This window comes from Solenopsis invicta, chromosome 16, assembly GCF_016802725.1.
Source record: "Solenopsis invicta isolate M01_SB chromosome 16, UNIL_Sinv_3.0, whole genome shotgun sequence".
Lineage (NCBI taxonomy): Eukaryota > Metazoa > Arthropoda > Insecta > Hymenoptera > Formicidae > Solenopsis > Solenopsis invicta.
In genome coordinates, this window is record NC_052679.1 from 17,933,812 (window position 1) to 17,961,381 (window position 27,570).

The following is a 27,570-nucleotide window of genomic DNA, read 5'->3' on the forward strand; positions in this document are numbered from 1 at the left end:
GCTAAAAAAAATTGGGAGAAGATAAACGTAATAAAACACCAGAATTTGTACCATTTATATTTGCAATATATTAAATAATTATTAATTAGATACAATCATGTGTGCGATAGTAATTTAAAGTCATCATTTTTTATATACACTTTTTTCTTTCCTTCGCTGCTTTACTTTCTCCATTTTCGTAATATTTTAACAATCGTTTTCTTCATCTCGTGAGAATCTTAATTATTATGACACGTGTCGCATACACCAGATATACACATAAAACATCGGCTTCCTCTGTTGCATCTCTCTTCACATTGCGCATCGCATTTTTAATATCGCGTTAAATGTCAATACAAAAGTGGGTGTCTATCACGTTAAATAATTAATCGATTATATCAACCCCCTTCATCAATACCTCGATATAGAGACGTGTAACATCGGCGACGAATTGTCAAGGTCTACAAATAGCGAGTACGTTACAGGTGCAAATTACCGAAACGAATCGCAAGACAGTAGCAACAATGGTACAAGTTCGCAACTTAAAACGCGTTGAAGGAATGAAAGTATATCGGAAGTTTAAGAATTACAGTCCACTACGTTTTTCGCGTATATATTAGCGTAAGATCTTCCTCGTATTCTCCCCCTCTGATAAATTTCTTTCGCTTAGACTTCATCGTAATAATCTATTAAATTGATCATCTTTATTCTCATTCAGTTCATCTATTTGCATATGTATTCAAAGTTTCCCTTCAAACAAGAAGGAAACTTTGAATATATATGGAAAGGTGGACAATAAATCCTAACTATCCGACGCACTTACGTCGGCGAAAGAAAATCGATTTGGCGAGAAGAATCGCGAACATTTAATGAGGTATAATACTGTTGAGTCGATTACTTTAAACTACCTACCCTCAGTTCCAAAGCCTAACATGCACTCGGGTGCATTCGCGTATTACAATTACACTTGGTTATTCCGCGTTAATTAATCGTTTCGTCAGTAAGTCCGTTATATGAGAAACTTTGGTACCCGTCCTGACGACTTTCATTGACGTACGGGCGCTTGATCCATCGCTAACATATTATGATGCGAGAGGGGAGGCACACGCAAAGTAGCTATAAAATCGCACTGTACATTCACACTTGATCGAGACGGTCGATTTAGATTTCCATTTCTTCGTACAAAAAGGATTTCCCCCCAAAAATATAGATAAAAAAAAAGAACGCTAAACGAATGCCACTTAAGAGTGGAAATTAAGAAATACATGATAGTTATGTGCGCATATATACATCACATGGAGATTAATTTAAACCAATCGATACAATAAATAGCTAGGATAAATACAAAAAGGGTAGTGTTGATTATAATAGATTACATAAACGTAATACAACATAATAAATCAATATCGGTAATATGCCCTTTATAGGTAACCTAAGGGTAGGAGGAACTTATATAAATATTACGTCCAAGTATGGTTAACTTATTTAAAACGTGACTAAGCTTCCTTGTGGTACACCAGCGCGTATGTATTTCGTATAAAATTCGAAGACGTTTTCAACAGTTCGCTCGTTATCGTCCTGCCGAAAATAAAATCTTACGACGCTCTGCATGAAACTATAGAATTGCACAAGATGTTCGGAAATTCGTTTTACGAAACGCTACAGCGGAAGACTTCGCGATAAACTAATTGTAAGTACGAACGTCCGCAATAGGTCTCTCGCAAACGTTTTTCGCTGCGGCGCGTTAAGGCACGTTTTTCCAAATACCTTGCACGTGAAAACAGGAAAATCCCAATCAAGGGATTTTGCATCCTATACATGTTTATCGTTTCGATACCAATAGTTACGTCACTATATATATATATATATATATATATATATATATATATATATATATATATATATCATGTCCTAACCCAATATTAATAAATTATTACAAAATCAGTTAGTTGTGTGTGTGTGTGTGTGTGTGTGTGTGTGTGTATATGTACGGCAATTTAGCCATACCGTGATTATGCCGCGAAAAATTTAGCTCAGCGTGATTAGAAATAGAAAGTAGCGTAGTTGGCAATGGCAGTACTTGGAAGAATAGAGATACGAATTTTCGGAGACTTCTACCGACTATCACAATGCTTTACAATATATTAATATCATAATAGCCCACAATAAAGTTCGTAATTCATCAAACATCGAGCGACCGGTGCAAGAAGACTCGTCACATACATTGCAATTTCCTTGCAGAGGTCTCGTACACATTCAACGGATAAACGATTCGAGTACTTATTGGAACAAGTAACACAGATCGGACACAATGTTTTACCCAAGGTTACATGTACACACTTAAAAGTTCGTAATAATCGAAAAGCAATCAAAAAATTTCGAAAGTAGCATTATTTGAAACTCTCTCCATGCGTTTCACTTGTCAATCATATTATTAGAATAAATGTTGAGTTAAAGATATTTATACGCCACTTGCAATACCTTGGGAATATAAGATGTCTAAAGAATAATTATGTCACAATTACGTACAAAATCAATTAGTATTTAAATCGCATATGATCTAGAATGTTTCTAAACTTTTTCTCGTATTTAGTTGCATTCTTTTTTTCAATTATTATTAGATTGCAGTATCCGTTGAAGGTAAAATTTACCTAGTCGTGTGTTAATTAAGACTTTATTTATATCTAGGTTTTAAAATGTCTTCAAACGTTTGATGCTTGCAAGTATATACGATTTTTAATCGTTACGATTTTCATAATGAAGCGTATATGTATATATGTGTATAACTATATATATACATATATGTATGTGTGTTTATAGACATATATATGTATGTATACATATAATTACCTGATGTCAATTCGAAGTTTATTTGACTAAAGTAAAGGCTTAATTAATTTTTAAAGCCTTGTACTCGTTAGGCTTCGTCATTTGTTTTTAGTCGCGTCGGAAATTATTTAATCTACAATATGATCCCTGATTGGTAATCCCTGTAAAACGGAATTTCTTTTCCTTGCGCGATTGTATATATAACCAAATTTTACGTACATTTAAAAATTTCGATTTTCTAAATTTGTAAAATAATCTACATTTCGGTAAGGCAGAAGCCGTTTCATATATCGTACGTTGTAATACTTCTAAATCTCAAAATCTTAAATAATTGTGGCTATATTATGGCCACTGTCAAACCACATTCGTAATAATTTGTGAACTACATAATGTATATAATCACATTCATATTTTCATATAATTTTTAAAGTTATGTATATATATATGTATATATATATATATGTCGATATTTTTTCTCTTTTTCAGATCGGCAATTCAAAACTCTCTCAAATCATTTATAATCTCTCATGCATATATTTTTCGTACGTATTATTGTAGAAATTAGAAATTATAATTCATCAATTACAGAAAGTTAAATTATCGATATAATAAATTAACATTTAGGCTATATGATAATTATTTGTAATTAGAAATCACATCTCATTTCGCACTAATTTAAATTTTCAAAAATTTTGTAAAAAAAATTAAAAAATTTAGATCATAATATTTGAGAGAGTTAAAAAGGCTCCATAAAAATATTTATGCCAGATTCTTATGCTAGTAAAATATTTATCTTTGCTCAGTGCTTTTTGCACCTTTACATAGAATTTGCTAGAACACGAAAAACAGGAATGTGAAATATATTCCCTGTTCGCTTATTTGATATTGAAAAAAAGACCAATTCGGCTTCATGAGAATTTTAAGACTGACGTAATAGCAAGAAGTTCAATCGTTACATCGATGGATACAATAGCAAAAAATAACTTTCAGTCATTTAAGGTAAAAATAGGCTATTTTAAGGATTATATAATATATATATACACATACACACGCATACTCGGGAAGAACATCAATCCGGTATATGATAGCAGAACTCGTTACTCTTTTAATCAGAATCCTCTTCGATCGGTGGAGGTAACATGGAGAGATGCTGCGCACTGAGCATCCCTTTGGAAAGCGCGTATTCCGCCAAAGCACGATGGCAAAAAACGTACTGATCTGGCATTTGAATACTGTAGGCCCTCTGTGCTCTAATCTTCTCGACAGTTCCTCGTATGTCTACGGTACCGGTGTCCTCTAGTCGCGATATGCAAATATCCAAAGTGCAAAATGTACCTGGAAACCAGCCAACTTAATGTATACCTCATCCCTAAATTTTTATCTCGAAAAAGAGCATTATTAGCCACTAGATTATAATTCTTGTAAGGAGCATCTATTTACCTGTTCTTCCGATGCCAGCGCTACAATGTACAACTATGGGTGGTCCTCGCGGATGTCCAGCCCATGTGTCTCCTCTGCTAGTGAGCAATTTGCTCTGCTGTTGCCTGACTAAGGCCAAGAACTGCAATAAAGCCTTAGCCGACTGAGGAACACCATAATCTGGCCACACCGTGTACAGCATATGGCAAACCTCTCTCGTCTCATCAGTCTGAAAAACAAATAGAATATGAAAAATGTGAATATGAAAAACGAATAGAATGAAAAAAAAATGACAATATTTAATAATCAAAAGAGAAAAAAACATCAAAGTACGTACCTTATTGTTTGTAAGAAGAAGCATGGATATTGTATAATCTGGATTTGTATCAACTTCGAGGGTGGTTACGGTGAAGCCACCCGCTTGTACTTCATCACCTGGTTCCGGGCCCCAATATTGTGCACATTTTGTACGTCCTCTTTCCACCACTCTGAAACAGAGATGGCACATTTACATGAAACCACAAAGTTTGTATAAAGTTTCTAAGGTGAAATATATCGTTCAAAATTGTTCAAAACTTTATATCATGCAAGATGTAGTCAAGTTTACTAAGAACACACAAGTAAAACAATTTCTACCTCGTAGTCATGACGACAACTAGCGTTTGCTGTTCCCAAACCATCCTCCAAAAATCACCGCAGGTTTTCGGAAGAGGACCCTGAGTACTGATAAATGCATTCTTCTGTTTGTAACCGTCAACGAAATTTGCATTTATGTAATCAGACGTCGCATCTCCGTCTATTTGTGAAAGGCAGACTCTGCTGTGATCGTAACAAAGCACATCGGTGTAGCGATTCTTTGATTGATTAGACCTTAACCTGGAATGAATGATACAACGTATATCAATTAATTCGAATGGAACTAGTGTATCACGTAAACGCGTAAATAAGATATTACTGTTACACACTTTGCATTATTAAATGAACCATCTGGCGGTCTTTGTCTAATTTCCGCGTATTCCGCTATGAGACCATCGCGTCCTCGCGAATGTATATCGGCTATAAACTGCTCCATGGTCACAGCCTGAAGTCCAGGATCACCGTGAAGACTATCGTCGTCGCTAAAACCAGAACTTGCTGAGGACGGAGGCTGAACTGGGGATGGCGCCTCATCGGTTCCGATCCAAGCGTCAGCATTCGCGGTGGTGATCTCAATGTCGCCGATATTCGACACACCATTTTTCACCTGTTTGTTCTTATCGATTATAGGACTAGTCGAACTGCTATGCGTTGTAGTTCCATTCGGATTTTGATGAATCGTATTATCGTTCGCCGTGGGCGATACAGGTGTACCTACTCTTGGGGTGACCTGAAGAATCATAATATACACATGAACCGTAATATACATGGGCAAAAAGAATGACAGAATTAAAAAGTAGCATCAGATACTGACCTCGCACAGCTCACCCCCACTTCGGTTCGTCATGGATTTAAGACAATGTAGTAGCCAAGCTTCATGCTGTACCTCCAACGTGCCGCCTAAACGATGTGGCAATGATTCTCGCGGGATATGCAACGTCAGTTGAGGGATAGATACTGTGAACACTCGGTCCCTCAATTTTTCACGAACAAATAATCGGAGGATCTTGAAGGGCGCTTTAAACCACAACGGCGCCGTTACTATCAAGACCTTTTTTAACTTCGCTGGATAGCCGCCCTGAAAAATTAATGCAAACAAAACATGAACAACCGGCTGGTATTTTTCATGATCAGAAATTGAAAAAAAAAGCATCCGGATAAATTCATATCCTATTTCAATCGCGGCAGATTTAAAAATTAATAACTAAATAAAAAATTAATAAATAAATTTATATCTAACTAATAGTGATTTTACATTTTTGTTTAATTTATGCAATAATATATTTTATTATTTACATACAAGAAATTTCATGCTGCATCATTTTTATTTTACAATTAAACAAACATTTTTTTTATTATAATCAAGATTTAATTTTAGATATATACTTAAACGACATATTTCTAATTTAATTATTGATTTCAAATTATAAATTTTTATTTTATAAATAACATATGTTATTTATAATTGCCATTTTTATTTTATAAATAACATATGTTATTTCATTATAATCAAGTTTAATTTATAATTTTAGATATGTTTAAACGACGTATTTCTAATTGAATTATCGACTTTAATTTAAAAATTTGCTGTCATTGAATTAGGATATGAAACCTTTCTCCACTCGATAACCCCCACAAGCATTTCATTAATGGTATCGCGCACGAATCCGCGATTCCGCGTGCATAATTTCTAAAGGCACGGTTGCGCCTCGACCTTTCAAAGACATTGCAATAATAGAACAGGCCATATATCGCACAGTGGCGAATCGGCTGCCAGCTATAGACCACGTACGCGACGCCGAGGAAACGACTTACGTGCGAGAGAAGCGCGACCGCGTCCCTTTAATCGGATTATCGGAGAATCGAGAAGAGTATCCCGTGGAAGGGAAAAAAAAATACAGCGATACACTACGGTCTTCTGGCGGCAATATTTTTTTTCCCCCCCTCTCGCGTGGTGAATCGACGAGTGTGCATCGACGGAGACGATGCGTTACGTGAGCGTTGCGCGCATTTCGCGTTTCCCGGGTGTTTCGTAACGCGTCGTATAAAACGCAGGAAACCGAGCAACTCTTAACCCTCGGGGTACGGACCGGAGGGCGGAAGTACCGTAACGCCAACGACGTCAGCAGCACTACCACCACTACCACCATCACCACCACCACCACCGCCAACCACTACTACTACCACCACCGTCGTCGGTAGCACACGTAACAGCCGCTCTACGTATACAACAAACGTCATCGAGGTGCGAGGCGCGCGAGGCGCGTAACGAGGACGGGGCGCACTGGCGCGATTCCTCCGCTGTGTTCCGGGAAGAAATCGCGTCAATCGGTTCCGCGAGGCTTGCGTTACAATTTTAGGATCTCTCTCGCGCGCGCGGAACACGGGGCGTCTCGAATTAGCCGCGGAGAGACGCACCGCGCGCGCTTATCATTCCGGCCGCGCGCGCGCGCGCGCTCGCGGGCGCGCGCCGCCGCCGTCTCGTCGAATTGCGCGAGGAGTCGCGCGACAAATTAGCTGTCCGTCGGTCGGTCGGTCGGTCGATCGATCGATCTCGGTTGACAGTCGAAATTTACCGTGGGCAGCAGCGGCGAAGGTAATCGTCGCCACCGGACGACGCGGCTGTTGGAGTCACGGGCATATCACGCCGTAGACGTGTGCGTGATCGACGGCGCGTCGAGCTTCCCCGCCGTCGACGTCGCGACGTCCTTACGCGGGAGCGACAGGCAGAGAGGCCTCCGCTTTGAGTCGAAATCACTGCCGGTACACTCGGTCGAGTTAATCGATAGCGCGAGATTAGTATAACACCGGCGCGCGGGAGGACCGCACGCGGGAGGACAGCGGCGGTGGGCTCGAGAAGCGTCGTCCTCGTGAAGTCGTCGTTGCCCTCGTCCTCGTTGTCCTCGTTGTCGTCGTTGTCTAGATCGCCGAGGTGAACGGAGCGACGTCCGTCGTCGTGGAAAAGCGCTGGCTGGCCTCGCACGCGAACAAGGACGCGCGATCGAACACGCACGGGGGAGGGACGAGAGAACGAACGCGGACGGCGAGAGGGGAGAAGAATCGGGTCGTCCGCACCGTATCCGAATGCGACGTGGTGATCGCAAGGGGGTCACGACGATTACTGACCGTCGGCGTCGTCGTCGGCGACGGTTTATCCGGAGCGGAGAGCCGCGGAAACGCATGCGCCGCGCCGTCGCTCGTCCGCTCTCTCACCCCACACGCGACCCCTTCTTTTCACCACCGACATCCCTTACGCGAGAGAGTCTCTTTCTTTCTCTCCCTCTTCCCCCTCCGTATCTATCTCTCTCTCTCGTTACCGCCGGCAGCGGAGGTGCAGCAATCGTGTATACGCGATGACGTATTGCCCGCCAGTGCCTCTCAACCGCGCGGCTTCCGGTCGATCGCCGGAATTTCTCGATACCTCGGCAAATCCCCGTGGCTTGGATGAAATTTTCGTGCATAATTGTTGACCGAATTAATTGCGGAGATGTCCGCGAAGACCGGAGCGCTATTCATAGCTCTTGTTTAACACGCTGTCTGCCCAGCGAGTTTTCTATGTTTAGCTCTATGTAACACCACGTAATAGAATTTTCTCATTATCGTCAGCGTGTAATAATAAAATATCGTATAATATAATTAAAGAAAAAGTATTGAAGCTGCAATATCGTATTTTTTTTTACTTTATATTGTTATCTAACTATTTGTGTCATTCGAAATTACACCCAGAGAAAAGTTATGTTTAAATTGTTGAAATCGAATCTTACCTGGCTCTTTAACTTGACTTTTTTAAGAGAATTAAAAAATTATTTAATTTCAAGACATGACGTTATTAGCCTTTTCTGAAGTAAATAAATTATTTATTTAATTTAAACAAATCATTTTTGAATTAAAAAAATACTAACAAAAATGTAAGAAATAATTTAGTTGTTCTGGTATTAAAAATATGTTTCTTTCATTGCAAAAAAGATTTGCGTTACACAACCAAACAATTTCTTGAATTCTAATAAAAATTTCTCCAAATCAAAAAAACACTTCTTTAACCAAAGAGCAATACACAAATTTCTTTGATTTCAACAAATTTATTTTTTATTCGAAGAAACTTTTCTCTGGGTGTAGATGGTATTTATTTTTTACAAGAGTTGGAAATATTTTGATAGCAATGATCACCAGGCTTTAGTGATGTGCGAATCAGAGTTTTTTTTTACGCCGAATCGAATCAAATCATTGACATATAATTTTTAATTAACAATGTAATTATTAAATTGAATAATAATGTGTAATTCTATATTACAAAAAAAGTAATATTAATGACATAACATAAAGTCATTTTAATATGATTTTATAAGATAATTAATTTATTCGTGTTCAAATCTGTTAGATTCAAAATTTTCGAATAGTTTCGATTCGAATCATAAAAATTCAAATCAGAATTAAATTGAATTGTTAATACATGACTTTTAATAAACAATGTAATTATTAAATTGAATATTAATATTTAGATAATAGCAAAAGATTTATACATATATCGTAAGAAAAATAATATTAATGATATAACATGAAGTCATTTTAAATGAATCATTCTGAATATGATTTAAGTATGAATTCATTCTAGTGAGTCATTCTAAATATGATTTAAGAATGCTAATATGTTTCGTGTTCGAACCTCTTAGATTTGAAATTTTCGAATAATTTAGATTCGAATTATAGAAATTGAAATCCGAGTTGAATCAAAATTCGCACATCTATACCAGGGCAGTCAACGTGTTAAAATCGTTTTAAATACAAGACATTACATGATCGTTTCATTAAACAGATGTGTGGAATCTTGAGACAAATTAACGCCTCACTTAAAACAATTTTAAATATAGCATCGGACTAAATATAAAATACTGTATGATTATTCAATAATTGATATTACGACTGTTGTTAGAAATAGACACGGGAGGAAAGTTCACGTTTCGATTCTTAATACAATCGACCGATTCATAAATGAAGAATCACAGAAGAATGTCACAGTCCCTCTTATACCAGCTCTCTTTGCTTTCTTATCGGTCAACGCTACGTCTCGCATCGTCGAAGCGCGATATCATCGCTTCTTTTTTTTTTCCGTCGAAGCTCGACGTGCTTTCGACGGATGCGATTTTATCTGACGGAAGACAAAAATTGCTAGTAGAGACCGCGGACATCCGTTTGATCGTCAGCGCGCGAGAATGCACGCAACGCCTACCAAATTGCACTATTAATTACGTGGTATGGGATGCAAAATGTCATCGCGCACCGAAGACCATTATCAAGCGGAGCACCTTGGAAGTACGGTTCATCGCGCGATTAGAATCCGATTAAATTGCGCGGTGCGTGAAGGTCCTTCGCACCTTCACGCTCTCTCGATAACGAGCGACGATAATATCTCCTCGGAGGGAAGAGAAGAGAAAAAAAAAGCGAGCGAGCCTCGTCTGTGATCGCCGCCTCGGATTATTCAATTTTATTTTTTCACGATTACGTCTACGACACGTGACGTCGTCGGCAGAGGAAGTCTCCTCCGGGAAACCTTTGAAAGTCACACCCCTACGCATTACTTCGACGCGCCTCGTCGCGTAATCGCGTAATCCACCTTTCGCAAAGCGTGAACGCTCTTAAAGCGTCTCACCGCTCTTCGAGCCGCACATCCTTACGCGCTGAAAGCTAAACACGTTTATTTTGCTGCTTGTCGAGAAATAGGTGTTTAAAAAAAAATGAATGAAGTTGTGACGTATTACCAATCGACAAAGTAACGTAATGAGCATCTCAACGAGATTATGATGCCTACACATAGTCTTGGGGGGAAAAAAATATTCTTGCGAAGGAGCTTCGCACAAGCTAAGAGGATTGGAAATATTTTTATCCTTTGAAAAGGCGGCGAGACGTTATTAAATTATGCAGGAATGATCGATGACGTAAAAGTCAGGGTGTAAAAAGACGTCACGCATGTATACGTTATATATATATCTCTCTGTAATGACGGCATTAAAATGACGCTTGCACTCGGAGGAGTCACGTGAATCAGTTACGTAGCCTATGACACCATTTTTTTTTTTTACATAAGTGGGCTGACCGCATCAAAGCGTTAACGCACGAGACTATTTCGACCGACCGGCGAGGATTAATTGGGTTAACTTCAGCGACAGTAATAACTGTAATGCCGCGCGCTACGCCGGACGAAATTGCACGCAACATGAATGTTAATCGGGCCACGCACTTAGACGTCGCTAAATGGCACTTCGTGCTCGTATAATTCGCATAATTATTACGCTTCTCCTCGGAGAAACTTTTTTCTTCTTCCAGCAGCGCGGAAACTCCCGCCGTTCTTTTTCATTTCGCGCCAGACTAAGACGCTCGCTTCTGAGAAATTTAAACCGCGGGTATAATGCTGCGTTACTTTGTAATTATCATTGATAAAGAAAAACGATATCTCGAAGTCAAATTACTAACGATTAACAACACAATATTCATACAATTATGAATTGGTAATATATCACTTCACAATTGGGTCTCGCGCTCTTTCTCACATCCGTGAGAAAATATTTTCGAGCAGCCAATTATATACAAAGTACATTATAATGTTGACGGTTTACGAAATGCAGGAACATACGAAACATAGTTGTTTGATGATACTCATACAGAAATTTACAAAACTTCAGCCAAGCCCTTACACGTCGCCGTTCGGAGAATCTAAACGAATGGCACAACATCTTTCTTTCATGCATCTGACATTTATTTATGACAGAGCACCTCTGTCACATGGCGGGAATAGAGAAATGAGACCGTGTATCGTTATACATAATGGGTACTCGCCGCAAGACTCACTCTCCTCTCACTCTCGATCACGATCTTTTCTCGCTTTCTAACTTCATGCGGCAGTGGTGCTCCGCTTCGCTCGAAAGAACGCTAGTCCTTACGTCGCTTAATCATGTCGCACCGAAAAGTATTACGCATATTTCGAGAGAAAACAGTGTGCAAATCCATGCGTAATGTACGGAGAAAATGTCGATGAGACATCGCTATTTTACCGTGTAATCTAATTCGACGTGTCCTCCAGAGGAAGAAAAAAAAAAGGAAACGCGAAATTCTACGCAACGTTCCCGCGCAGCAATTTTGTAATAGGAAGTCGAGAAATTCGTGATGTATATTATATCTCCTCGGTGAGAACATGGGGAAACGAGCTTCGCGCTTCCTGATTATTTAGGTAGTCACGCGTAGTTGATTGTCCATTCTTCTTTTTTTATCCTCATCTTTTCGAGAGTTTCTCAAACAATTTTTCATACATTCATGAAAAATTGATTGTGTCATACATCCATGATAAATTTATCTTTTCTACGTTCAAATTTTTTAATGTTTTTGCATATATTTCAACTTTTATTATTTTTTTCAACGACTGCCAAAACTACATCACAATTTAGCTTCTGCAGTCGTTGAAACTTTGGACAGATCATGCGTGCACCTCACAATAATTTTCTATTACTAACGTCCAATATATTCATCAACTTACCTTTAGAAGTGTCAGAATTTTCTGCGATAGGTCGTAATCAAAATTCTGATACTTGCTGTCGGACATGTCATAAATAAAAACTAGTCCATGCTTCTGCGTTTCTGCGCTTTCCAGGGCAGCGTCTAATTGATATACAACACCCTGAAAAAGATAAAAAAGCTGATTACTTGGACATAAATTTTAACCTACTTTTTCTCGACAGAGAACTAGTTATCCAAGTGTCCACAACTCTTTAAAAATTCTTTCTTAGTTCACTCATTAAGAATGCACTTTGTAAAACTTACTTGCAGAGTTGTTTGATGCGTGGTATTCTGTGGAAGATGCAAATGCGCTGTGAAAATGGCTATCGCTGCACCTGTTGCGTCCCTTGATGGCTAAAATAATTTATACATTAATTCGCTTCTAGCCGCGATGATAAATAAAATGCATCTGAGTTAATTGGTCTTCTCGTCTTACCAGGACAGTAAATTTTCCCGTGTATAGTTCACTGAGCAGGGGTTCCTGAGTAGGATATAGGACTGCTAATCCCTCTCTCTTCCTAGTGGCCTCGTGCTGCTCGTACAGAGCTAACGCTCGTTGAACCTCAAACTTCCGTGCCGCTAGAAACTTGACCGCTGTGCTCCAGGATACTGGCCCAGCTCGTCTACCGGCTCTACATCTATTCACAGCTTCTATAAATTCCTTCGTAGCCTGGGAAAAGAAAGTACCATACATGTATTTACGTATTTCTAAATTTCGAGCCAAAGGTTTGTTTAATTAATATGCAAATAAATTGTAATTTTTATATATACGTAAAAATTTGAATTTTTATATATAAATACAAATCGCAACATTTGTATGCGTTGTTAAACATACACACTGATTTAACAACGCAAAAAAATATCCTCGTGCTAAGAAAAGCGATTATGCAATTTTGATGGTCATCTTTTAAGTAACAGTTATTTTTACAAAGAATATTTTCCCAAAAATAGTTTTATACATTCGTCATTTACTTAAAATAAATACACTTCTGTGTACACACAGAGAAATACATACTATGCTTAATTTACTTGCATGAAGCAAATATTACAGTTCAAATATTTTACAAGTTCATATATGTATATGTAAATCTATCAAATTCATTCAAAATATATCCTGAATCCTAGTAAAATAAATTCAAGCAACTTCAATCAAGAATATCTAGTTAAAACAAAAATCGATTCGCTTATTATTCTGACTTTTCTCTGATAAAATTTTATATTCTTCAAAAAAGTACCTTGGCCAAAAATTACTAGGCATTTAATTTTTTCATCTAGAATTCTTTCATCTTTATTTCATATAGTTCAAATTTTAATTTTTTCCAGTTAAATAATTAAAAAAAGAATATTTTTGGCCAACGCTATATCAATTATTTTCTTGAGTACATGATAAATGAGTTTTTCTAAAATTTATGACGAGTAAATTTGAGAAAATGATCAGGAAAATATACGCATTCTATGCTCCAGATAACTGATACTTACTGAAAGAAAGAAAGTATTATAAATTAAGTAATCGTTTTTCTTAGAAGTAGACTCGCTATCTTTCTGTATTTATATTTTCAATATTAATAACTTTCATATCGTCCATAATTATAGCCTACCCACAGATTTCTTTCGCTTCGTGTAATTTCTATAAAAAAGTATATATAAATGACAAAAAAATCAATTGCGCTTTTCCAGTATGTAAAAAGATACATTTTCATTTCTTTCTATTTTATTATTCTTATCATTCGCCGCAAAAGCGGGGAGTGAGCGTAATTATTCTATAAATACGTTATCGCACGTTGCTGAAATCAGCGCGATGGATAACGAAATGTGCATTGGGCAACAGAATTCCGGTCGCAATCGCTCAGCATCTTGCATACGCCGTTGCGCAATATCAACCTTGAAAAAAGGCGCTTTGCGTCGGGCAGGAAATCGCGAATTGCAATCTTTATCAACGCGACCCGATCGACGTGAATGCAACATGTGCATATCTCGAATATTCGTTAGTTCGTCGCACGTGACCTCGTAATAAAAAAAAGAGAGAAAAGGGGAAAGAGAAGAGAGAGAGAGAGAGAGAGAGACGCTCGACTTAGGAATTTCGAAATATAATCCCGACGTCGAATTTCGATGACGTAAACACGAGAGAGTAGTCTCTCTCTCTCTCTCGTCGATCTTCGAGTGAAAAAGCAAGCGTTTCGCGTGCGTTCTTCCGTCCAAAATTAAAAAAAAAATTTGATCGAATAGAATCAATTGGGGCTCGTCGGAAAAAAAAAATGATCGACCCGAATCGAAGACCGCAAGCGCTTTTATTCCCCCGCATGAGCTCTCTCGATCGCACGTCCCCCATCGGCGTTCCATCATCCGTATTCGAGATCACGAGATTACAAGACGACAGGGATCGACGACGACAGGACGACGTCGATACGCCGGCGCACAAACGGCGCGACGACGTATCGTTTTTACGCTATTAAAACGAGCAATGACCGTGGACGGTGACGCGTGAGCGTGCACGTACGTACACGCGCCGGGTATACTACCGATACAACTTCCGGTGTCCGGCTACCTCCCCACCGGTCATTTCCGTTGTGTGCCAGCCGGCGGGGATCGGCACCAGTGGTACCCGCGGTACCACCGGGCCGTCGCCGCCGCCGCCGACGTCGCCGCACGCCGGGCCAGGCGCGTGTATTAGCCGAGAGGAGACGAGAAATTTAACGCCGTGGTACGGCCCTCCCGACAGGACATCTCCACGGCCCGCGTAAATTCGCGCTTTCATGCGCGCGAGACGGACGACACAGACGCGCGGCGTCGACCTCGTCGCGCGACATTATTTCTTTTCCGCCGCGCTAAGCGGGGAGAGAGAAGTTTGATGACAAAATTAATCGCGTGACGGAGCTACGGACGAGGGAAACGGCTTGAAACGCGTGCCACGAAGACGCGACACGAATGAGATCGGCGAATGTTGCCGATACGAAGTTGTTACACAATTGAGATCATTATTTTATTATGAAAGAGATCGTTCGTACACGGAAAGATTTTTTGTTGAGGTATCTAAAAATTTAATTAAGTACACAAATATGTAAAAAAATTATGTTGGACATAGCTAAATTAGATACTTCAGCAATGAGAAAAAAATTTTTGAAAATCTAAAATATTTAATCCGATACGATTAACTAAACATTAGATCGATTCAACAATTGTTTAGTTGTAACAAAAGTGCACAGAAAATAATATATTCTCTCCAGCAATGATTGTTTCATATAAAGCAAGGAATTATATTCTTGCTTATGTAGTATGAAATAATAATAATTTTGCTCACATATAATTTAATCTCCTTTGACAGTCTGATATTCTGAACTTTTATATTAAAATAAATATATATTTGCTATAATGTAAGATTATCAAAAATTTGATAATCTTACATTATTTCAATTGTTCTGATAATAATACATATTAAAAAATTCTCATTCTTGGTTTGAAGATGTTATTTTTTATCTAACACTTTTTCTTCTCAATTCATAAAAATTATTGAATATAAAATATATTTTTCTTAATAAAATTGTACAAAATTTCTTCACGTGTGTAAATTATGCCTATATACGTTAATCTGTTTCCGATGTTTGAGACATTTCAAAAATAAAGATATTCTCAAACCAAAAAATTCAAATTCTTTAATAAAGAATTAATTAAAGCAACTCAATATTTAGTTGAACGTATCGAACTAAATATCTTAGTTTTTCGACAATTTTTTTCAGTGAAAGACAAAGACATTTTTTCAACGTACACTGTTTAGAAAAAGTACTTTAATGCACAAAAGCAAATTTCAAGCGGATAATTAAAATATTTAATATTGTCAATGAAATGCATATGTATAACCATAGTTTCAGTTATAAAAATACATTAAATTTAATATATTAGTGTAAATTTATAAGTACATTAAACGTCGTTACATTTTTAACAGTATACGTGTTCAGACTCACTTAAAAATACTAAATGAATATTAAGTATATCGAAAATTAACGTGGACTCTTTTAATATGATGTAGTTATGATGAAGAAAGGGTCGAGCGATCGAAGCTGACGCTCGATTAACTCTTAATCTCCTTAAACAGAGTTGACTGCCTTTGTCAAAACGCGATTATTATTCCTCGCTGTTTCTATGCAACGGGAGCTCGCTAAAAATATGTTTGCACCAAACGGAAATTGACCGCAAATCGATACGCGGGAAAATCTCGTTACCAAGAAACTCCATCGAGGCTGCAAATCGCGTTTGCTCGCATCGAAGGTTAGTTACGTGGAATTATTGTCGTATTGATGTCGTCGCCGTCGGTTAGACTCGATCAATTATATAGCTTAAAAGTCATTTTCGTAACAAAATTTCTAAATTTACTCGTGCATGCAAGAAATTCAGTACGTTCGTTAAAATCAATATTATAGAAATCCTTTAAAATAAATGCCCCAGTAACCGACCATGTAACGACACAGAGCCAAGTGGAATTTTTATAAGAATCCACGATGTAAAATAATTTAATTATGTAATTAATTAAAATATAGAATATAAAATTTTATTATAGCGATAAGAATTTTTTAATTATTCCAAAAGTAATACGAAGCATCTGTGAATGAATATCTGGCAATCTAAAACACTTGTCTTTGTTTATAAAATATAAAATTGTAAAATAAATACAAAGGATATTATCCTAATAAATACATGTTTCTTAATTAAAATTTTAAGAACATCAAAATATAAGCTTTAACCTATGTTAAATAACAAATTTTTTCTTAATGTTAATTTTCATAATACATAAAATAATCTACCTTATAAATATAAGTATTTAAAAATTACAATTATATTTTAATGTTAAAAAACACGTTTAAGATTAATAAGTTTCCGTTTTGCAAAAAAAAAAAAAAATTTATGTCCAAGTATTTTATTTCAATATTATTTCTTCGATTTAAAAAAATATTTTTTAAGTTAAAAAAATGTTATTTTATGCTAGCTAATATTTATTTAAATGAAAGAAATGATGTTAAAATGAATACAATTACTTGAAACTTTCTTTTCAGTCTATATAAGAACAGATTTGGTCACTGGGACATTTACCTTAATTGAATGAATTCGCTATTTAAAATTGGAACGATGTTCCAGATCGTATTATTAACACGTCTGTATGCATATAGCGTTGATCCAACGAGTACATACATTTATAAGATGTATCACATACGTTTACGTGCATCATTGTATGCATCACCAACGTAATCGGAAAATTCTATATTCTATATCTTTCTCCGATATTGCATCTTTCAATAATAAAATTAACTTATTAAAAAAGAACAAAGGTTTATTTTTAGACAGGGCGTTTTCTTCTCTGTAAAGAACGTGCCGTGGCATCTCACTTATGAAAGGATGTATTTTAAGGAGAAATATACCAAGATAGAAACGCGAAGGATGTCTCTCTCTCTCGATTCGAGCGTTATACAATTTTATATTTTATATCGAACGGACACAGAGCTAGGCTTCCCCGACGGCACAAACGTTCTTAAAATCGCGTTCCGGGAAGAATCAACGATTAAGGTTTCTCATAAGCCATAAAACGTCTCGTCGAAGACAAGACACCGGAGGAAGCTGCGTTTTGACGCCGCGTGTGATTTCGACCGCGCCCCTGCGTACGTAGAAATTCAACCGATTCACCGACACGGTGCACGTGTGTGCCTGTGTGTTGCATCGCACCGGCATTGAATTTTTTAAGCGGCGGAAGCCGGAACGCGGATCGGAGCACGGTATCGACTCTCGGGCCGCCGGCGGCGGCGGCGGCGGCGGCGGCGGCGGCGCGTCGTCAACAGCGGCACGGTTTCAAAATAGTCGAAATTTCTCAACGCGCGAGGCCCGGCGCGCGTGGGCGTTCGCCGGCGGCGACCGGAAACGCGGCCCATTATTATTAACGTCCCCGAACACGTTCGAAACGTATGAATTTCCGGCCGGCACACGATCGCGAGCGTCCGTTCGTCCGTCCGCGGCTCTCTTCGTTTATTATAGAAACAATGAGGAAGTAGCTCCGCGTCGGAAGAGACGGCGATTTCCGCGGCATGTTTACGATCGTTATCGCGCGCTGCCGACGTATAAACGCGAGATAGCGACGGGGGAACGGACGCAAATGCGTTTCTCGCGAACGCGCCCGATGACAACGACGACGACGATGGTGACGACAATAACGAGTTCTCTTCCGTAATTCCGGCACGAACCGACGATTGACCGATTCCCGATCTCCTCTCAGATCATTTCCACGCTCTCGCAGAGAGGCGTGAAATTCATTTTCGCGCCGACGAAGGGGCATGGGAGTCGGAGTCCTTGAATATGAAGCGAAGGCCGAGAGCCATTCGCAATTCACGATCTTTCCCTTTCGAGGCGAGGCCCGGCGACAGCGATAGCGACGACGACGACGACGACGACGACGAATGATGATGATGATAATGATAATAATGATGATGATGATGGTGATGATGATGATGATGATGATGATGATGATGATGATGATGATGATGGTGGCGGTGGCGGTGGCGGTGGCGACGGCGACGGCGACGGCGACGGCGGCGCGCGGACCCAATGTGCCACGTTCGATCGCGGGGAACGCACCTGCGGATAGAAAGACAGGGAACGCACGACGTGCGTCCGGGACGTTTTACTCACTTGCTCCTGCTCGGCGGTTAACGTGGCTGCCATTTTGGCTCAGCGCGCTGACATGCCCGTGAAGGAGGAGGCGTGTACCGCAGAAGTGAAGAGGAACGCGCGGCGTAACTCTCGGATATTACATCCAGTCTCGGTGCCGCGCGCTTACGTTCGCGAGAGGACCGAACATTCTGTTGCGTCTCCACGCGTCCGCGAATACCAATCCTTCCTCTCTCTCTTTCTCTCTCTCTCTCTCTCTCTCTCTCTCTCTCTCCCTGTACCCCGCGCTGTTTCTGCGCGCGCTCGACGCGCTGTTCCTTACAGAGCGCGGCCGCCCTTGACGGCGACGGCGACGACGACGGTAACGGCAGCGAGAAACGGTAAATCACACCGGCGCACGACCATTGTTCTCCACGGCTCCGCACTCGAAACGCGATTGTGACACTCTCCGCTCGGCGAGCCTCCGCGCCTCCGCTCGGCTCGATCGGCTCTTCCCCTCGGCGATCGCATCGCCATCTTGAGGAGAACACGCATGCACGAGGCGGGCTCGATCGTTGCTCGCAGCGATTTCTTTTTTTTTCTGTTAAGGAATAATCGTTGGATTTTCGTTATCGATAAGATTATTTTTAACTCGCGATAACACCGACGCTATCTTTCCGATACACGCGAATTATTTTGCGTCGAAGGAGCGTGACACTCGATAAGGCACGAAGAAAAGCGGAAGTGTCACGTGATCATCGCGATTAGCAAAGAAGTTCAAAAGAGAATTAATTGTTCAAAAAAAATCGAAAGATAAAGATATTGCCTAGTAATCGAGAAATAATATTATGTAATCATTCATTATTACTATGTAATATCAAAGGATGTAAAATTGCAAAATTAACGTAAATTTAAGTCAGTTTTCGATATACATTACCTGTTGATAATTTGGCATCGATCCATCTCGAGACATCGTGACGTCCATTTTCCGCTCGAGTACAATAATGTATTGTTATATTTTATCTACAAAAATTAAATTAGATTCCACTTGCGTTCAACAAAATAAACATACTTATCACATTGAAACAATCGTAACAAAATGACTACACTTTCTTTAAGAAAAAAAAAGATGCTTATCGGCAATCAATATTGAAAAGATAACACATTTTTGATAAACGGAGAAATGAAATTTATAGTTTTACCAACTATAAAGAAAATTTACTATAAATTATAATAATCTCAACCATCACTATCTTTAAATATTTTAACAGTGAATGTCCAGATATAAATGATAAAAGTAAAATAAATGTTTTTATAATAAATGTAATCACAATTATAGTAAACATAACTATTTTTTTAACTATTTGTTTATTACTTACGCAGTAATAATTTATATAGTTAGCGTCGAAAATCACTAAGGATTACAGTTAAATTGTGATAATTGCAATCATTTTCTTCTCAGTGTGTTAAAAATCTTCGAAAACAAACAGATTGAGATAACTGCTTGATCAGTTTCGAGTGGACATTGATTTCTTAACTTTTAATCTCAATTCCAAATTTTAAAGTTGTAATTTCCGGGCTCGAGTCGTTTGATTAAAAATTTAAACAAATAAAATCGTCAAATTCTCGTACATTTCGATGAAAATCTTATCTTAAGTCGCTTTGAAAGGGCTCACACGTCTGTCTCGCAGGAAGTGGAGAGAGGGATGTGAGAGACGCAATGATCTAAACGCCGGTGTTTCGTAATATAAACATTTTTTTTTTCTTATTCAAACGTATGGTTCTTACATTTACACAGTACAAAAAATTATACTCAGACCTGCCGGCCCGCGGTTCATAACTGCTATGACTGGGGGCGGCCGGTGGTTGCAGGAGGGGACGCAGAGGGGGAGGAAAGGGGTAGGTAGCGGGGGACTTTTTTTTCTTTCCCTCGGGGGGTGGATATACACACATCTTGCGGAAGGTCGTAGGTCTGTACATTGTTTTAGATACCGTCCACATTCCACTCCGCCCCCAATACACGGCCCCTCGTTCTCTCATTCTGTCGCATTTTCACTGGATCGCCATCAAGCACACGCACATACAATCAATCACCAACCTTTACTCACTCTCTCTATCTCTCTTTCGTCCACGCATACTCTTTCTATCGCTCACTTCCTCGTTTGTCTACTCGTTACTCTTCCCATATTCTTTCTTGCTTTTCCCCCCTCCCCTTGTAACCATTTACACTCACGCGCGTTCATGTTTGTCGGTCTCATATTCAGCAACATTTAAATATCGTATTTTCCGTAATAATTAAACGTAATAATGATAATATATAATAATTATAATAATGGTATAATAAACTATCTACCTACGCGTGTAAGGTGTACCTCCTCGTGTTTCGTAAAGGTTTGCGTACCTCCCTATCGTTACGAGTCCTAGACACTCTTCTCGCCTTCGTATTTATATCTGTATACATATACGGATGTATATAAATGTATGTACATACACGTAGCAAGAGGACAAACAATAGCGTCTCGTTTTGCAGCAATAATACACAGAAATACGTCTTCCTAGAACTTTATACAACACCGCCGTTGGTGGAGTTAGTACTTTTGCTTGTTTGTAGCTTAATATATTCCCACAATCGTTACCTATCAACACTAAGATATTTTAAAAATTTACTCGTTAAATATTAATCAAGTCGTTGTATGCTAGACGAATGTTGAGATCAAAGAAATTGCGGATTCCAGGATGTCAATGATTTTTTTTTATTCTTTTTCTCTTACGTTCATTCTTTCCTTTTTCTTTACATGTCTGTGTTAAGGATTATTCGTCGGTAATTAACCGACAATCGGCCGGCACGACAATGGCGCGTAATGACGTTACGTTCGATTCGAGAGCTGCTGCGTCTTGCAATGTCGCACGTTACAAATAAACATAGAGATATCGGAAAGTTCTCATCTACATATTCACTCGCTTATGCAACGTCCAGCAAACAAATTTCAGCGCAAAGAAAAAAAAGAAACGGAAACGACCAGCAGTTTTCGAATCGTTAGTGACAGTGCGAATAGCGGGAAACCTCGTCGTTCGCACGAACTGTCACGAAATGATAGGAACTCGGCCCTGTCATCTCTGCGAATTCTGCGTGACTAATTAGTTCTCTTTCCTTTCTTTCTCTTTCTTACGCATACACGAATACAACGCGCAATACAATACTTAATGTCCCACATAATTCAACATTGGCACTTCGAAAGTCGTCATCCTTTTTTCTTTAAATGTTACTGCAAATGATTTTATTATTCATTTAGAGCGTCTCAGCATCTCGTTCACAATATCGCTGTCTTTTCGTTTTTATCGTCCGACATAGACGGTTTGTATACGCTTTGACAAAAATAACATATATTCATCTTATTAGTTATTTCCCGTCCGTTACACGCCGGGTAATTACTGGGTTACGACAACAATGAAACGTTCAATTCAACGGCGTTTCACACCCACCGTTACATCTCGAAAAGTTAATATCGGACAAGAGTTGTTTTTTTTTCTTTTTACTTTTTTGTTCTGATGCCTTAACACTCGAAGTGACATACAAAACTTGTAGCACCCCGCCGCTCACATAACCGATACATACGTCGCCATAAAAACACAATGCATCGAGATACATACAAGAATATCTCGATCTACGAACAATATGAAATGTTTGTTTAAACAAAAAAAGAAATGCGAGAAAGTTTCTTCCATTGTCGTCGAACCGATTATTTAGGCAGTGTTTTTTATTCTTTACGCCCTTGTCGCGTGAAACATAGAAGACATGAACGCGAATATACGTATCGGCTATCTCTAGCCGGGGTTTTGATCAAATACCAAAAAAGCACCAGATCATCAGAGCAGACGATTAAATGGATCCGCAGTTATCGCTGATCCATCGCTATAATAATTTATAGTCACACCTAATTGCACAAAGGTACTTCTAGATGAACCCCCTTTTCTCTCCCTCTCTCTCTCTCTCTGGTAGTTGCTAGCAAAAATTATTACATAATATTTCAATTATCTACATTTATATAATATAGACAAATGTGTACATGTGTGTAAGTGTACGTGTGAATGAGTGGATGTATTGGATACAGGCACGATATAATTAATTACAAATAATGTATACGATCCAAAGTCCTTCTGGTATCACAATAGTAATGGACGCGGCGTTTTATCTATGCGCGATCCGAGCTACGATTTTCTTTTCACTCGTAATAGAGCTCATCGGACTTCATGTCCGCGGGCACCTTCTCAGGGAAAAACGGGAGAGCAGAAAAGAATTGTATACAAAGCAATTCGATTGAAATAACGTATAACTAATGTTCATTGGCTCAGCCAATATCAGCAAATCAAATTCTCCACGATTAAAATCATTTAATTCTTCACAAATATCACAACAAATTCTCGCACCTTTGCTACGGTCTTTTTGCGGCAAGGGCGGTCTTCTGCAGATTCTTCCGGGTCACGTCAGCCTCGTTGTATCCGGGAGCGCTGACTACTAGTTGATCTCATACAAACGAGATCCAGTCAAGGCGATTACAATCGGTCTTATGACCGCACAAAGAGAACCTAGGGCTAAGTCTCCTCCTTCACTTTTGTATCATTGTTAGACTTGGCGAGCTTGGCGAGAGTATCCTCCTTAACGTTGGCCAGAACGGTCAAAGAGTCTTTTACAGCGTGGTAAATAATGTTCTTAATCTGGAGTTTGTCCTCATGATTGGTATGGGTGTCGGATAGTGCGCGGAATTCTTGGGTCAAATGGAAGCAATGCGAAACATTCTCTGGCGACACGAAGTCCTCGGCCACCTTTATACAATTTTGGAGATTGCGGACCTGATGCGGCGCGCCAGCTGGCACAAATACTGCATCGCCTAAACACTGGACGATGGCGTATCTGCAATAAGATAAACATTGAATTAAACATCACCTTAATAAAATTACTTTATTAAAGTTGCTACAAGCGAGCAAATCTCTCTCAAGTAATTTTTGAAGAATTATTTAAAAGTATGTGTTTTATAAAAAGTGACGCTTACCCTTCGACACCATATTCTCGATACAATCGTTCCCGCAATGGTCCGTCCAAGTAACAACTCTGGTCGTGTATGGGATCATGATGAGGTTCCAAACGAGCCCCGCGTTCTAAGGCAACGGCATTCAGAAGATCTCGAATTTTGTCTGCGTCACGTGCTGCATAAATGTGCCACAAGGCACCAGGTTTCTCCTTCTCGTCACGAGCGCGCCGACGCGTCAAAATATCACAGCCTGCTTCGTCAATCGCTCTCAGCGCCTCTGTCTTAGCTGTAAATTTTTCGATCATTAATTTATGAAGAGTCAATTACTACTTTGACAAAAATGTTAGTGATATAGACGAATACAATCTGAGTTATGTGTAGACTTGACATAAAGACGTACCTTTGAGACTTTCCTCGTTATTAACATCCTTTGGCATTCCTACGTATACCATAACGTTCACGGCGTCAGAGATATCAAGATGAAGATTAGTCGTGCCTTTGTTGGAATGAAGAGCGGAACCGTAAGCGTTATACATCTTCGGGCCCAAATCCGGTCTCACGAAGCAATTAGGCAGACGACTTGCCAGATTCAGTCTGCCGTTTCTGTGTGTGTATTCAGACAATGGAAGAACTTTCATCAGATCCGCAAATCTCGATGGTAGCAGCTCGGCGAAGTCTTCACCGGGCGGCCAGTCCTTCAGTTTCAGCAACATGGGATTTCCTCGCTCGTCCTTGAGCCGTTTAGAATAATACTCAAATCCTTCCCAGAACTTGCGCATCGGCTGATTCGGTACCAGATTACCGGTCATGCAGTTAACGAGATCGTTCTTCTCGTCGCCGAAATCGCGAGCGAACGAGTCGGGATGCCAGAGATTCATGTCCAACGCCTTGGAGACGTCCGACACGATCACCGGCTGTCCCCGTTTCCACTGATCTTGGAATATTCTGTAATTGTTTGGATTATTTGGATCGCTTAATCTCAACAGCTTGCCGTCACAGAGCCAAGAGTGCGGCACGTCCGGATAAAGACTCTGACTCTCTGTTCCCGTCATAATTCTGATAGGTAACGGCTCACGACCACGCTGCGTCCACTTGTAGCGTCGCACGAAATGTTTCAATTCTCGTGGCTTTTCGTCATCCAGGCCGCTGTCCTTTTCCTTTTTCACACTATGCTCAATCACGCTGGATATGACCTCGTCGAGCGTATCCATCTTCGATTTTTTACCGGATTTAGCAACGTTGTTCTGTGTAGTGTTGTTCACACCACCGCCTGAATTGTTTGTAGGCGAATTCGATCTAGATCCACCACTACCGTTTGATTTATGCGACGGCCTTATCAGCAATTCCCGCAACGTCGAGTAATTACCCTCGCGATCGTCGTCCGAGTCGGAGCTTGAACCGCTCTCGTTCTTGTCCTGATTCTGCAGCGCCACATCCGCTAGCCAGTTCAGCGGCGAGTTTTTGTCCTCGCCGTTGGCTTTGCTCTCCGATGAGCCGTTAGATTCATTTACCTTCTTCTCCTCTTTTATTTCCTGTTTTACGTTTCCGTTGAGAATGGGTACGGAATCGCCTTTGATCAGATTTCGAAGAATCTCATTCGGTTGTAACGTGGCTACGAGAGAACAAGCGCAATGTTGCGGGATTGCCCATTCCGCACGACATTCGTGTAGACGCTGGCCCAGTCGCAAAAGACTGTCGCCGGCGATGATCTGCGTGAGCATGAGTCGTTCTGGTTCGTGTACTTGCCTATTCGTGCATAGAAGCCACGAAAAGTCGTCTCTGTCCTTTCCACTTTCACCCCAGATTTTGACCGTTCCATTTTTACGTCCCTAAATATTAATACGATTTTATTAATAAACTATTTCCTTGAAAAGAGGAATGAACGATAATAAATTATATTAATGTCATAAATATATTGATGTCAACATGTATTAATGTCAGAATTAAAAAGCTCGTAATAAATTTCTTTAATCATATAATATCACTTGAATTGTCATCATATAAATTTCCAGCGTTTAACTGAAAAAATATATACGTATTTAATATAACTTACCTTATAACAATCGATGCATACGACGAAGCCGCATTTGCCACAAGCCCAATGATAATTAAACAAGGTAGTCTCGCACACGTCGCACATTTCTCGAACACCCTGGATCACTCGTTTCCACGCTACTGTTCCGTCTATAACCCCCGAACTCGCTGTCAAAAGGTAATATAACCGATGTGCAAAGCGTTAAAACATGCGAACAAAGAAAATCCCGTAAGCGACCATGCAGCTTGATATTTAAACAAGTTACAATTTTGCAAAATTATAAATTAAGTTTAATATCATTTATGCTATCTTTTGTGCATTATATTGTACAAGGAAAAAAATCTGTGCAAATAATATATAAAAAATGTAATATATTAAAATTAGCTTAATATTGATGACAATGTTAATTTTAATGAGTCTTATTAATGCATGCGTCACATATTTGTTTATTTTGATTGTGCATGTGATTGATATATGTGCTGTCGATTAATACGAAAAATATGGAGAATTAATTCTCCGAACAAATATATTGTAAAAATGAAACAAATTTTACCTTCAGCCATATGTTCTTGGAGGGCGTCCTTTTCTTGGTGTAAAAGATCACAGAATTGATCGCCAACCTGCCGAAGCAGCCGATGAGCCGTTTCTAAGTCTAGGTCTCCTTTGTCCTTCTCATTTTTCTCGGACTTGTCATCCTTTCCTGTTGTCTCTTGATTATCTTTTCCTGGTAACCATAATCGAAGATCATCCTGTAACGACAGTTCTCATGTGAGAGCATGCATCTCGAATCAAAATTGTAAAACTACTCGTTCGTTTTAGTTTAACTGTATTAACAATCTTGATCTTTATAATTTACCTCGGATGCGTCCTTGTGTGGGTCACTGAATCCCGCTATGGCCAATTGTCCGTTTTTGGTATAACGCAGTCTGCGGAACGCGTAGAATCTGCAGAAGATATTCTGAGGAAGGTTCTTAGAGCGCTGGTGCGGCGTCCATCGGCACTCGCGGCACTTGGCCAATTTCGGAGCCACCTCGAAACAGGCGCCATCCTGCAGCCAGCTTTCGCCGGTTTTCTTCAGTTGCGATATCGGCGGCTTACGAAAGGGATCACCCCGTCCGCCGCTTCCGCCCGGGCCGCTGTTACCGCCGCTTGTGCTGTCGTCTCTACGTTCCTTTTTTTGACGGGGTTGCTGGTCCTCGCCTCCCACTTCGTTGTTCTTCGTAGTCTTTGGTCTCCTACCACGTTTCCTAGGTTCCTTGTTACCTCCTACACAAATCACGTATCTCGCTTCATTAGAAAGTCTGTTATTACCTTGATTTTGCGTACAACTTTCATTATTAGATCTAGTCAGAGTTAAAAAGCTTATAATCACGATATTATCACTTGTTTCATTTGTCATCACGTATATATCTCCAAAATATATGTGCATCTCAGATTAATTATATAATTAGGAACAGGGTAAGTGCGTGAGAT

At 39.5% G+C, this 27,570-nt stretch overlaps 2 protein-coding genes across 6 annotated transcripts in view; both read right to left on the minus strand.

Moving 5' to 3' along the window:
• Window positions 1-44: 44 nt before the first annotated feature.
• On the minus strand, window positions 45-19,541 carry LOC105207387 (tyrosine-protein phosphatase non-receptor type 9). The gene is made up of 10 exons (XM_011176823.3): window positions 19,075-19,541; window positions 12,845-13,078; window positions 12,673-12,762; window positions 12,389-12,529; window positions 5,678-5,941; window positions 5,193-5,593; window positions 4,864-5,103; window positions 4,565-4,715; window positions 4,249-4,456; window positions 45-4,143 (listed from the first exon to the last, which is right to left on the minus strand). The coding sequence occupies exons 1-10, from the start codon at window positions 19,105-19,107 to the stop codon at window positions 3,914-3,916; spliced, it is 1,992 nt and encodes a 663-aa protein (XP_011175125.1). The 5' UTR covers window positions 19,108-19,541; the 3' UTR covers window positions 45-3,913.
• Window positions 19,542-20,770: 1,229 nt separating this feature from the next.
• LOC105207370 (probable JmjC domain-containing histone demethylation protein 2C) overlaps window positions 20,771-27,570 on the minus strand; it is a 301,096-nt gene continuing 294,296 nt past the window's right edge. For 3 of the 5 annotated variants that reach the window (XM_026133722.2, XM_039459079.1, XM_039459080.1), the window contains 6 exons: window positions 26,954-27,363; window positions 26,651-26,846; window positions 26,116-26,264; window positions 24,463-25,891; window positions 24,084-24,348; window positions 23,626-23,944 (listed from right to left, as the gene is read on the minus strand). In XM_026133722.2, coding sequence (XP_025989507.2) covers window positions 23,626-23,944; window positions 24,084-24,348; window positions 24,463-25,891; window positions 26,116-26,264; window positions 26,651-26,846; window positions 26,954-27,363 — 2,768 coding nt within the window. Of the gene's footprint in view, window positions 23,945-24,083; window positions 24,349-24,462; window positions 25,892-26,115; window positions 26,265-26,650; window positions 26,847-26,953; window positions 27,364-27,570 lie in introns of all 5 variants that reach the window. The other 2 variants (XM_039459078.1, XM_039459077.1) reach the window with 2 other exon arrangements.

Excerpts from the sequence above, each read along its gene's own strand:
- LOC105207387 (XM_011176823.3), bottom strand. The coding sequence starts at position 19,107 with ATGGCAGCCACGTTAACCGCCGAGCAGGAGCAA. Across the intron at positions 12,763-12,844 it reads CGGGAAAATTTACTGTCCTG|CCATCAAGGGACGCAACAGG; the intron begins GTAAGACGAGAA and ends AAATTATTTTAG. Across the intron at positions 4,716-4,863 it reads GTTGTCGTCATGACTACGAG|AGTGGTGGAAAGAGGACGTA; the intron begins GTAGAAATTGTT and ends TCTCTGTTTCAG.